At 31.0% G+C, this 13,438-nt stretch overlaps 1 protein-coding gene across 1 annotated transcript; it reads right to left on the reverse strand.

The window, feature by feature from the left end:
• Window positions 1-1,578: 1,578 nt before the first annotated feature.
• On the reverse strand, window positions 1,579-12,775 carry LOC142334279 (large ribosomal subunit protein eL34-like). Its single transcript, XM_075382194.1, has 4 exons — window positions 12,662-12,775; window positions 12,485-12,556; window positions 4,560-4,757; window positions 1,579-1,710 (listed from the first exon to the last, which is right to left on the reverse strand). Exons 2-4 carry the CDS (start codon window positions 12,547-12,549, stop codon window positions 1,623-1,625), a joined length of 351 nt encoding a protein of 116 aa, XP_075238309.1. The 5' UTR covers window positions 12,550-12,556; window positions 12,662-12,775; the 3' UTR covers window positions 1,579-1,622.
• Window positions 12,776-13,438: the final 663 nt, after the last annotated feature.

Here is a 13,438-nt window from a genome sequence, read left to right on the forward strand (position 1 = left end):
GTCTACGTTATCGAATGCCTTTTCTAGATCTATAAATGCCAAGTATGATGATTTGCTTTTCTTTAATCTTCAATCTACTATTAAATCTGAGGCCTAAAATTGTTTCCCTTGTCCCTATGCTTTTCTTAAAACCAAATTGGTCTTCTCCTAACACTTCTTCCACTCTCCTCTCAATTCTTCTGTATAGAATTCTAGTTAAGATTTTTATGCATGACTAGTTAAACTAATTGTTCTATACTCTTCACATTTATCTGCCCCTGCTTTCTTTGGTATCATGACTATAACACTTTTTTTGAAGTCTGACAGAACTTCCCCCTTTTCATAAATATTACACACCAGTTTGTATAATCTATCAATCGCTTCCTCACCTGCACTGCGCAGTAATTCTACAGGTATTCTGTCTATTCCAGGAGCCTTTCTGCCATTTAAATCTTTTAATGCTCTCTTAAATTCAGATCTCAGTATTGTTTCTCCCATTTCATCCTCCTCTTCTTCCTCTATAACACCATTTTATAATTCACTTCCTCCGTATAACTCTTCAATATATTCCACCCATCTATCGACTATACCTTTCGTATTATATATTGGTGTACCATCTTTGTTTAACACTTTATTAGATTTTAATTTATGTACCCCAAAATTTTCCTTAACTTTCCTGTATGCTCTGTCTATTTTACCAATGTTCATTTCTCTTTCCACTTCTTAATACTTCTTTCACTCGAAGAGTGGATCACTTGATCCACTCTTCTTTCGCTAGTTTGCACTTCCGGTTTATATTATTTCTTAATTGTCGATATTTCCTTTTACTTTCTTTATCACTAGCTAGATTATTGGTACTAGTTTTTTTGTTACTATGTTTGGTGGTTAAGTTGTTCTTTGAGTTTATGAAATTATGTATCTATGGAAGAAAACATTCTCAAACAAAAAAAAAAAAAAAGAGAAGAAAATTGGGTAGCTACAATATGTACCATGTATACAAATCAGCTGGCACTACTCTTTGCGATTGAAAAGTGAAAAGTAAGGGAACTCTCCGCAATTTGTAACCATTTTGCTCATCCTTGAACAAGCTGTAACAGAATTTCTGAAACCAAAATTACCTTAGAAGAGTACAAATTTTCATTATTATAAAATAAAAATCTGTTGAAGGACCTACAGAATATCCTACATTAGGAAATCTGTTATGTCCTAGTATACAAAAAAAAAGCTTGATAACCTTTTGAACAGACTGAAGTCTTCCATTCAATTTGGCCCCATTTATTTTGTACTGATACAGTAACTTTTATTGTAGACTGTCTTCTCTTTCATATTATCACAGTAATTTTTGCACATACTTTTAAGATTTCCCCTCTGCAAAATCAGCCATTTTGAGAATTTTTTATCATTACTTATGTAAATATTTATATTAAAATCACAGAAAAACCTACAACTACGTAAAACTTCTACTAATGTGATGTTTTGGCAGAAAATTCACTTAGGAGACTAGAATAATGATAAAAAATACATCTAATTAACAAAAATTCATCACTGAATGAAAAAGAATTTACATGAATATGGATTTAATAATAATAAAGAAAAAAACAGAATTAAAAACATATTTATTTATTATCATAAAACATAGTTACTCATTTTTTGCTCTTAACTGTAACTTTCTGTGCTTTCAAAACTTTTACAACAATCTTTTGTTCTTCAATTAGGAAAGCTCTGACAATCCTGAAACAGACATCAAATTTAGTAGATTATAGACCCAAAACTTGTATCAGCCAAAATTTTGCTGATATATCAACATATATAAAGCTATTTTCTAAACAATCTCAAATACCTTAACCTTGATCTCCATTTTTACTTCATACACATATATTTTTCTTTACTTCATCATATTTTAAGCAGTCCATTTCTGCCTACTGCAGAACTTGCCACAAATTGTTTTGTTATTATATAAACCTGAATAATTGTTTAACCTGAAATTCTAATATCTGCATTAAGTTTTATTCTATGATTTTTATTCAAACATGTTACCATTATCCTCAACTTAATCCTTTTGAGATGGCAGCTTAATTCCTTTATCAGATAAACAGTTTATGATGTACATTTAGTAGGTAGGGTTAATGGATGTAACTCTACAGAGAACAAAATTCTTGTCAGCTATGTTTATAAGAGGCCCTTTGATGCTGCTCATAAAGGATTAATATTACTTTTACTTTTTAACTACAAATGGTAAAGTGAAAAAAAAAATTATGGTACTTTATAGGTACTATTGTAAAAAAACACAATTCAATATCACATTAAAAACACTTTTAAAATTTTTTATTTTATCAATTTGTTTTAATGTTAACCCATTCTCATTAACACAGTAAATGTTTTTGGATTTCTGGCAGAAAAAATATAGCAAAGAAGTAATTGCAGTTCTGTTACAACAGGGTTTAGTCTAATTTCTTGATTTTAGGTGGTATTCATCAATTTCTTTACATTATAGATTTTATATTAATTTTTTATTAGAATAATAAAATTTTGGTTGTACAATGTAAAAGTGATTTTATTGTATTCCGATCTAAGAAAGATTGAAGCACATTTTGTTACAATGAAAATATTGACAGACATTAGATATTATTGTTTTGTTTAATAGCAAAAAGCTTAGCAGCAAGTATAATGAAAGTATATAATAAAGCCTGGAGAAAAAAATTACTTTGATGAACAATCTACCAACCATATAATACACTAACACATATGAATGAAGTAATTTACATTATTACAATTATATACAGGGAGCGGCAGAAATAACTTCCCAGTTTGAAGGGCTAATAAAAAAATACGTAATATATTTTAGTCAACTTTTATTATACCATAATAAGAATTATCATTGCCATTTATTGTATATCTAAATGATTGAAGTTTCAGTTACTTAAAAATAATATTTAAATGGCGACCGTCATTGTCTATACACAACTGAAGCCTCACTCGGAAATTGTGCATTACTCTCGTCGTCATCTCTTGTGGAATTTCCGCGACTTTGTGTCGGATAGCAGCTTTGAGTTCGTCGGTTGTCCTCGGTTTGTTTTTGTAGACTTTACTCTTTAAGTAGCCCCATAGAAAGAAGTTACAAGAAGCAAGATCGGGTGAACGAGCTGGTCACGGCATGTTACCTCGCAGTGAGATTAAACGCTCTGGAAACATTTGTCTTAGGACTTCCATAGATTGTCTTGCTGTGTGAGCGGTTGCACCATCATGTTGATACCATAAAACACGATTTCCAATTTCATTCAGTTTCGGCTTCAGGAAGTTGTTTAGCATGTGTACATAATGTTGAGACGTAACTAACTGTTCGCCCTTCCTCCTCAAAAAATACGGGCCTATGATTCCAAAGTCTGCTACAGCACACCAAACTGTAACATGTTGGCTATGGAGAGGTCGCTCATGCAGTTGTCTAGGATTATTTTCTGCCCAATAACAAAAATTTTGCTTATTGACATAACCTGATAAATGAAAATGTGCTTCGTCAGATGGGAGTATGACTGCATTGTTTGGAACATTTTCAAGGATAGCGTGACAAGATGCAATACGACTGGCCCAATCACGTTCACTAAGTTCCTGCACAACCATTATTTTATATGGGTGGAAGTGCAGGTCTTGGTGTAAAATTCTTCTCACTGTTCGATCAGATATTCCCAAGCTGACGGCGTGCCTACGGGCTGGACGCCTTCGAGATCATGTAACTGCTTGCTGGAGTAGTTGAACGTTCTGTGGAGTTTGAATGCTGCGAGGTCTACCTGGCGGTGATTTTTTCATAGCCGAACTTGTAACTCTAAAATTTCTAACCCATGTTAGAATGGTTTTCCTGTCAGGGATTGCACCGTGTCCACTTATCCCGAAGTGTGTACGAAATAATCGCTACGTACAGATTACAGAATCACCATTTTTAAAATCAGTTTTGATGACGAACACACGATGTTCACCGCTCCACGCCATGTTAGTGACTGAAAATTGCAACACCAGACATGCACTATAGAACCAGTCCAGACCCTACTACCACTAGCGCTGAGCTACAACGGTGGCAAATTCGAGAGTTATTTCTGCCGCTCCCTGTATATATATATATATATATATAAAAACATCAGTTGCCCATAACTAATACTGCATAGCAAACATGTTGAATCATCAAACAGAGGTGTTAGCTTATTCTAACAAACATTTAGATTGTAAGTCATGAACATTAACATATTAATAAATCTATTTTTCCCAACAGTTAGTACAAACAACCTTTTTTCAGAGAAATTTGTTTTGGTTTGGCAAAAATAACAAATGCTCACTCTAGTATATACTAATCAATTTAAACAATCATGTAAAAAAAAAAAAATGTTGAGTGTACTCATTCTGGCATTTGTTGACGAATGTAACTATTCTGGAAGAAATGTTCATGTGTATAATTGTGAACACCTGATAACATGTAACAACATTATATACTCTTACATAATGAGTGTTTTTAGTTCACAATATCACAATATTCCTGTCTGTATAAAAATAAAACTTATTAAAATTACTTTGGAATGTAAAAAGATACAAACTTTTCTTTCACACATTTATGACATAGAACACCTCCATATGATCGTTTCACCATCTTCTTTCTGTGACACATTCTTGACCTCTCCATGGGCCGTGCAGGTTGAATTCCTCTAAGTTTTTCCTTGCATTGACCACATCTTGGTATCTTCTTAGGTTTTTTCAAATACTGATACACAAGGCGACCACCAGGAGTTCTTACACTAAAATTTTGAATATGGAACATAGATATTCAGTTAGCAAAAATAAATAAATATGAGATTATAGCAATATAAGGTTTTATTATCACCTAAGATAAAATAATGAATTACTAGTGACAATAAAAATAACAAAATATTACACTGATTGCTGGTGGTTTATTTGGATCAGCTGCTTGTAATAATCAAATTAATAAGAAAAGATTATTTTTACATTATTGTTTTTTGAGTTTCAATCACATTTTAATTTTGATAGTATAGGTAGTGTTTATGATAAAGTTATTACAGTAGAGCTCCAATAATACAGACTATCCACAGACAAAAAAACTGTTCTCTTACCCAGCCAAGAGAGCAATTCTTGAAAGTGACTCATTTTAACAGCTGTTGTGCTTAGAAAGATTTCTTCACATTCTGCTGTTAACAGTTGACTTAGATAACATTTAAAATTTGACTGTACTTGCCTGCTACTGTATCCTACATTATTTCTTTTGGTTATTTTTAGAAATTTTATATACTGTAGTTTCCAAATATGTTATTTTAAATCTTTTAAACAGTTGATTTATTGAAACAAGACTGTAATCAGAACCAAACTGACTTAGTTAAGCAGTTGAGTTTAAAATTTTAAAGCAATTTGATGAATTTAAGTGTAATTCATTTAATTGCAGGATTCAATCACAGAAAGCTAATGATTTAACATAAAGAATGTGTGAGCAATTTAATGAAAGTTGTGAATGGTTAACTACATGGATTGATCAGTATGAAGGTCTTTAAAAAAAATGACAGAGAAAACCAAGGTTGACATCACAATTCAGTGAAGGAATGGGCAGGAACCATGTAGAAAATTACAATGGAAACTTACATATAGTAAGTTCCAAAGAACATATACGTTACTGATTAAACCATGGTGGTCAAATTACTGTAACCTGTGTAAAAAAAAACTAATATCAGTAAAAAATTAAAAGCGTGTAAAAATTATTACTCTCTAAATTTCAATATGACTGGTTTGGATTAAGTAATGCTACTGGTCATCCATAAAAATAAAGTCTTAAGCTAGATGTTTCAAACATGTCAAAATCATTACAGAGTATGCAAATCTAATACACAAATGACTGTATCAATATTAAAAGACTACTTCAATGGAAGCAGAAGAAAAAAATCTTGCTTTAATTTTTGAAAAATACTTGGAACAACCAAACTATTTTTGGGAAAAGTTAAGTTTTGCATTCTTACAATCAAACATACAACCACTTTACAGAGGCATTATCGGAAAAGTCTGAGGTTTTATTAAAACATTCTTTTCATTTCATTTACAAGAAAAAACTATTATGAAAGACATCAATGAAGGAGGAATAAGTACTGATATTGCAATATTATAATTTTGGATGCTTTGTATATAACAATGAAAGCTGAAGTAGTGTTTTTGAAAAATTAATTTTAACTTAAACATCTGAAAAATATGTTCTACAGAACCGTAAGTCCACCAATCAAACACGAAATGATCAATCATGGAGTTCTGTGCATGGGTAAAATTTTGACAGTAGTTTACCCACTGCAGAAATCATATATAATGAAGACATCAACCAAGCCATGATTCAGAACACACAAGGTGAATAAAATATAAACTACAATTTTTGTTGTTTGATGCATGGTTAATGGAGAGGGACGCGGTTTCCCAGTGTTGTATGTAGCGATGTGTGGAGGGGATCTCATTCTTGGAAAGCTCACTACTTTTTTCTAGGCAGCATCACGATGCCAATCAGAAGGTATCACGCATTGCACAACTTTAATAATTTCTCACAGCAGAGGGTGTGAATCCATCCAAAATTTTCAGGACTCAAATATATGATTGGTGTAAACGCTTTTCAGGACAAGAACTAGTTGAAAATGAAAGTCACAAACATCACCCAAGGACAAATGCTACTGCTGAATCTCACGGTTTGTTGCCTTATCGAGGGCGACCGTCTATTAACAACTGCAGAAATTGCTTCTGAGATCAAAATAAGCTACAGCAGTGCTCAGGTAATCATTACTGGCTATCTTGGATTTAAAAAAAATGGCAGCATGATGGGTCCCTTGTCTTCTCACCAAATTTCAGAAGCTCTATCAGCTAGAGTACCAGTGGTTGAGTTGCTACCAAGCTGAAGATGAATTGTTTTGCATTGGAATATGACCTGTGACTAAACTTGGGTACACCAATACACCCATATCAAAATTGGCAAGTATGGAGCGACAAAAAAGGAAGAAACTGCACCCATTAAAGCGAAAATTCTACTACTATCAGCTGGAAAATTTTTGGCCATAGTATTTTTTGATTTCAAAGGAGTTTGGCATGTTGATTTTCTACATGAATGTCGTACAATGAATTCTGCGTACTACTGCCAACTTTTAGACAAAGCAAAACTCGCATCGCATAAAAAACATCAATCTCTAATCAGAGATGTCATTCTGCTTCAAAACAGCACTTGGCCCCATACTGTGGCTTAAACTCAAAAAATAAACAGCATCCTTATTCTGGATTACACTGGGCCACCCTCCATACAGTTGACTTATCACTGCAATTATCATTTGTTTGGGCCACCAAAAGAAGCACTTGGACAGAAATTTGCTGTTGAAGTGTTTGTGCAAAATTGGTTGATGTCACACTCACCTTCATTTAACAATAACTGGATCAAAAAGCTACCTATCCACAGAGAAAAAATGTGTTTCCAAAAGAGAAAATTTATGTAAAAAAAACAACATTGTAGTACACAAATTTTACAGAAACCGATTAAAAATTAGTACTCTGTAAAAACTGAGAAAGTTAAAATGTTAAATTTTTTGTCTAATTTTGTAATTACTTAATTCTGTTCAATAATGTAAAAAAAATTCACATCAACATAATGACATTATTAATATATAATGGCCATGATTGGCCTATTAATGTACTTAGTTATATAATTGTATTGCCCATGGCATATGCAATAGCCTGGTTTTCCAATTAGGCTATTCCCAATGTTTATCACTAATGATGAAATCATGATATACATAATTTTTTAAAATAGGGCGATCAATTCAGTTGGTCTTCACTGTAATGTTTAAAACAAAAGAACTCCTGTTTGTAGCAGGATTTAAGACTGATATGGCCATTTTTAAAAAAATTGTCTATTTCCAACCTAGCAGACAACCTTCATTGTTTTTAACATTAAAAGATCATGTTTTATTATATTTTCTTACATAACGCAATATTTAAAAAAGTTTTAATCCTTAAGATTTTTTTTTTGTTGCAGCCTATTTGTATTTAAAAAATACCAATTTATTTGATTTTTTGAAGAAGTGAATTTTTTTTATCTGAACTAAAAATACAACTAAAAAACAACAACTCTGTTATTATCATGCCTAAAATTTTGTACTGATTTTGTATTTTTTCACTTTGTACTGAATGTGAATGGTCATGATCATGTGGTATTTAAATATGATTATCTACTTTTGCATTGTAACAAGATAAAACTGTATCATGCAAGTCATATAGTAAGGCTTTTACTATAAGTAAGGTAATTTGCTATACATAGTGCTGTCTGTTGTGATCAGCAACATCTCCAAATGCATCACTGCTGAACTTCTTTTCCAAGACAAATTGTTCACATGTACGAATGCTTTGGTGGAACTAACATCAATAAAGTTGTTAAAGATGTTTGCAACCATGTAAATGACTAATGAAATTGTAGAACAGAGGTTTTAAAAATTTGTATCCTTAGAAAATAAATATATTTTTCTTTAGTTTAAACAAATCATCAGGTATACTTGTAAATAAATCTAACACATGTACTTTAGGACTTTCTGCCATACTTAATAAAAGTATTATGACCTCATTAAAATATTCATATACTTATAACTCCTGTTAAAACAGTCCTGTAAATAAATGTAAATAACCATTTATTAAAATTAATAAAGCGACTGTTTTGAATCTATGTTAAACTCTATATCCGCCCATTTTCCACTGAAATTCTATTGACTACTTTGTTTTTAAATAAAGCTGTAGCTGCAGTGGCGTTAATACGTAAGTACCGATTAATGGTTTTTATATACAATTTATATAAGATATTCAATTGGAGTAAAACAAAACAAACACCTTTTTACAAATTTGGTATAAACTTATGTTAAATTGCTTATAACCCAAATAAAACTTAGATGACAAAATTTATAAAGAATTTCATTCTAAGAAAATTAATTAACTTCATAAAAACTGAATAAAATTTTTAAAAATCCATTTTAGAGAAAACTGAACATTTTGAAAATCTTTGGCTAAAAATGAATAAAAACCATGTCTATTGAACTATATTTAATTTTTTGTCTTTTAGATGAAAAAATAGTTTGTTTTTTGTCAGGAAGGACTTATGTCCATGTTTAATTTCACATCATGTCATAAGTTGTCAATTACATTAAAGATCAATGTAAAATAAATTAAGAGTATAAACTTTTATTTGTGATTTTTGTGTACTAGTTATTGTTTTGTGTATTATATTTTTTGTATTCTTAATATTACTGAGTTAATGATTTAAAGCAATTAACACAGAAAACTGCTACATGAATTCACTAACAAGGAGTATACAGAGAAGCAATCAATGGTAATGCTAGAAAAGCTGTTTAATGGTCAATGTACTCCTAATTAAACTATTACCCAATGCACAAGTACATAAGACAGATTATTGGGATATCTGTCTCAAAAGAGGGTCATTTATAGTAAATTTAGAACAGGATAGTAATATCATAAACAGACATTGGCCATAATACAGCAAAGCCCTTCAACAAGCATTGTATGATAATCTGCTCATTTGAAAATTCCTTCATCTTCAGTATATTCATCTGGAAGAACATGATTACAATCAAAATAAATTAGTGTCAATGGTTACTAGAAAATAAAACAATTATATATGTCTGATGCAGTGTAACAGGAAATGTTCTAATCCGACAACATGTCTAGAGAATCTAAAGGGATGCCTATCTAAAATTTTTCTAACTGAGCTATCTTAACTTTTAGATATGTATAAATAAACATGCTTTTCAGAAAACTGCAGCCAACTCATACGATTGCTGCATAATACTATCTCAATGAAGCTACAGTCAGCCAGATCCTATGTTTTAAGTCATTTAGACTGCACAGGAACAAAAGAGGGCGCATCAGTGTATGCTAAGAGGTTTGAAAACGAAAGTAAACTTTTGCATAGAATCACGTTTGCCACCAAAGAATGTTGGAGAAAGCAGTCGCATCCATAGTCAGAATCGTTGGGCTGAAATGTGCATTAACATTTTCAGCAGCTTACATAATATTATCAATGTAAGTTAATTAAATTATATATTATTGAGAAATAAATTTTCTTAAATTAATTTCTCTATAAGTCTTCCTATTAAGTTTTATTGGTAAAAGTTGGAAAGCAGGTTTGGACAACAAATGACTGGTGCAAGGTCAAAGCACATTATCAGTACTGTTATCAATTAGCAAGCAGTTTTGTTAGTTACGGTGACTTGTTCAGATACTAATTCATTCTGTAGAAAGACTATGATTACAGTTAAGTTTAGAATTTTGTGGAGAGAGGAATAAACCATAAGCTAACCTTAACAGAGTTAACTAACCTTATCAGAGTTAGAGTTAGCCGTTAAATATGGCTGTGCTCTTTGTAAGGTAATTATTTGTTATACAAGAAAAAAAGCACTGAACATTTGGTATAGTCTCTCTCTGTAGGAACTATATTTCCTTTTAAACAAATTCAGTCAAGTGTCCTATGAGATTGTGTTAAGTATTGCCATTTCTCTGTAATTTATTCGTAACTTCTCATCACATGTCTAACCTTAACTCTAACCTCTCTCCACAGAATGGATTAGCATCAAAACATATAACTCTTGAAACTCCCAAAACTGATACGGTAATTGGAGTACTGAAAACGGGCATGGTCTTACCCGCTGTCCAAACCTGCTTTCATTTAAATCTTATGTTTTCCTGTTCTTAAGCTTAGGATCTAGTACAAAGGTGTTACAACTTAGTGTTTACAACTTTCTTAGAAACTACAGAAGATATAATTCTGGGACCTAATTTTTTAATATAAGATAAAAAAATAATAATATATTAACCAAATTAATACAAAACCCCTAATTACAATCAATAATTTATGCCTATAGAGCTTTAGTATTGCATAATTTGACCTTTAGAGAGAATCATTTGCTAATCCCAACTCAAAACCAATGCATTTCCAGAATATATATATATATATTTTCACAACTATTCTGATGAGATAAACATACCTTATAAAGTACAGCATAAACTTCCTGAAACTTCTGTAAGTTACATATATACAGGAGTAAAACTGAATTGTCAAACTGTCACTTCACAACAAAAAGAAGCAAGGATTTTAAGAACTTGTAATTTAATTTCCTAATTTTTTAAGAACTTAAATTCCAGAACATAAAAAGCAATACGCAAATATACTAAGCAACTACTGGACCAGTTTAATTAAATTTTTATGAAACACATTTACTGCTTTTGCTTTGAAATTAATTTTGAACCAAAATTTATGTTACTTGAATTTAATAGCTGAATTTCAATCATAACTGCTAGAATTTTTCATTTTTGTATTTCCTATTAAACCTGAAGAAACTGGGTTAAACAGGAATATGATTATTAGTGCAATCCGCAGAAACAGACTACGATGAGCGTTACCCCAACTTAACTATTCAGTGTTAGGTACTGTGATAAGCCTCTTGGAAGTTGTTATGGTTTTGATCAATTAAGAGGGCATTTTTGCGCACCCTGGGCCAAACAGGAATGGGCCTCTAAAGATTAGAGATAATAAAAAATTTTCAAGATTGTGTTGAATGGTTATAAGTGTCCACAATTTCAAGTTTAAACAATTATTCAAGGGACATTGTTAAATTAATACAATAAAAGTAATCATTCAGGTTCTTCTGAGCAGAAATGAAAATCTTTGCAGCCAAACTCATTACATGTGTATGAAATTGCTCATAGATTTAAAATATTATCAGGATGTACATGACTATTTTAAATTAGAAGAGTATAATTATGAACAATAAATCACTTACGTCCATAATCAATGGATTAATTATGAACCATCATTTTTGCAATTTGCATATCATCCTACACACACAGTTTCAAAGATATCAATACTTTATTTGCACAATCAAGATAGCTTCGGATAATAAGCAGCAACATGTAAAACTCGAGACCACACCTTTACTTTACTTTTTTCGAGAGACCACCTTTACTTTAGTGCTGTTATTTGAACTTCAGATGTTATTTTAATGCGGTTTTTTTGCAGAAAAAAATTCTCTGATTTTCAATATCGGGTTTGACAACTAATTTTTGTTATACTAGAAAATACACAAATGAATACATAATTTATTTTGACATTATTCTTATATTTTGTGAATAATCCGTAATTTCACACCTCGGCTTAAAACGTTACAAAACCAACAATACACTGCAAGAATTTATTAAAAATACGAGCTGCAGTCTCCAGATATTATATATATAACTATATTACAATATTTATGTAGGCGTTCTAAAACCATCGATCGACGCTTTTTTATGAGCCACAATTTCAGATATTTAACACAGCGATGCAAGTTTTTTCAAGCAGAAGTAACATCTTTCTAGTATTAACAAGAGTATTTTAAGGGAAAGGCAAGACTAAAATCATACACCGATAGATTAACAAAAAAATAAACGCATTTTCAATACTTACATACGTCGACGATTGCTTTTAGTATTGTAGGAGAGACGTCTCCTATAGGTTAAACGCTGTACCATTTTAATCCTGAAAACGTTAAAAAAATGGGTAAAATGAAATTATCGAACTGAACTTATACTACAAATGATAATTATTTTAAAACTAAGCAAACTGAATAAGTTCTTAACTCACCTTTTTATTCCCAATGAACGACGAAGAGTACACGTGCCCCAAAACGGAACTAAAGAACATCTATAAAAAAAATTCCCTCACATTGGAAAAAACAACAATAAAAAAATTCATTAATTTTGTATTTCATTAAAATTAAATATTTCGATAATTTAGTCAAATATTATTAGTAGCCAGTTAAATAATTAATAAATTTATAATAATAAATAATGATATACTCCGCTTAACAAGGTACTACAGAAATTAACTTTAATATATATATATATATATATATATATATATATATATATATATATAACGTAAATAAAGTTTTAAAGTAAAATAATTACTGAAATCTATTTTTGAAAATTTAGTTTATATTGTTCAGTAACACCTAAAATAATTAAACAAACATCTTTTCTAAAATTACACACCCATTTCATGAAGAATTATTGTAGGAAAGCAGTAAAATATCTTACAATTCGATAAACCGCCAATATCGTATGTTAAAGCTCTGGTAATATTTCGTGGGACTTTTTTTCTGTTAATCTGGATCAAAGCAGACTCGTAAGATTTAACTCGTGCATTTACCATCGACTAATCTCTGTTATTAACTAATTATTCGGCGACTAATTATTATAATCGACTTCGTCGACTAATATTAGTCGGACCACTTTTTCAAGCTGATTGTAGGGGAAGTCGAATGCACCACGCAGGCAACGTAAATAACACCGTTTAATGGAAGACATAAGTCTTCGAGTAATAATTAATACAGAGTAGTCAGTTTAAAAGAGGCCCCAT

This window comes from Lycorma delicatula, chromosome 1, assembly GCF_047948215.1.
Source record: "Lycorma delicatula isolate Av1 chromosome 1, ASM4794821v1, whole genome shotgun sequence".
In the NCBI taxonomy this organism is placed as follows: domain Eukaryota; kingdom Metazoa; phylum Arthropoda; class Insecta; order Hemiptera; family Fulgoridae; genus Lycorma; species Lycorma delicatula.

Excerpts from the sequence above, each read along its gene's own strand:
- LOC142334279 (XM_075382194.1), bottom strand. The coding sequence starts at position 12,549 with ATGGTACAGCGTTTAACCTATAGGAGACGTCTCTCCTACAATACTAAA. Across the intron at positions 4,758-12,484 it reads AAAAGCAATCGTCGACGTAT|TGTAAGAACTCCTGGTGGTC; the intron begins GTAAGTATTGAA and ends TCAAAATTTTAG. Across the intron at positions 1,711-4,559 it reads CATAAATGTGTGAAAGAAAA|GATTGTCAGAGCTTTCCTAA; the intron begins GTTTGTATCTTT and ends TGTCTGTTTCAG.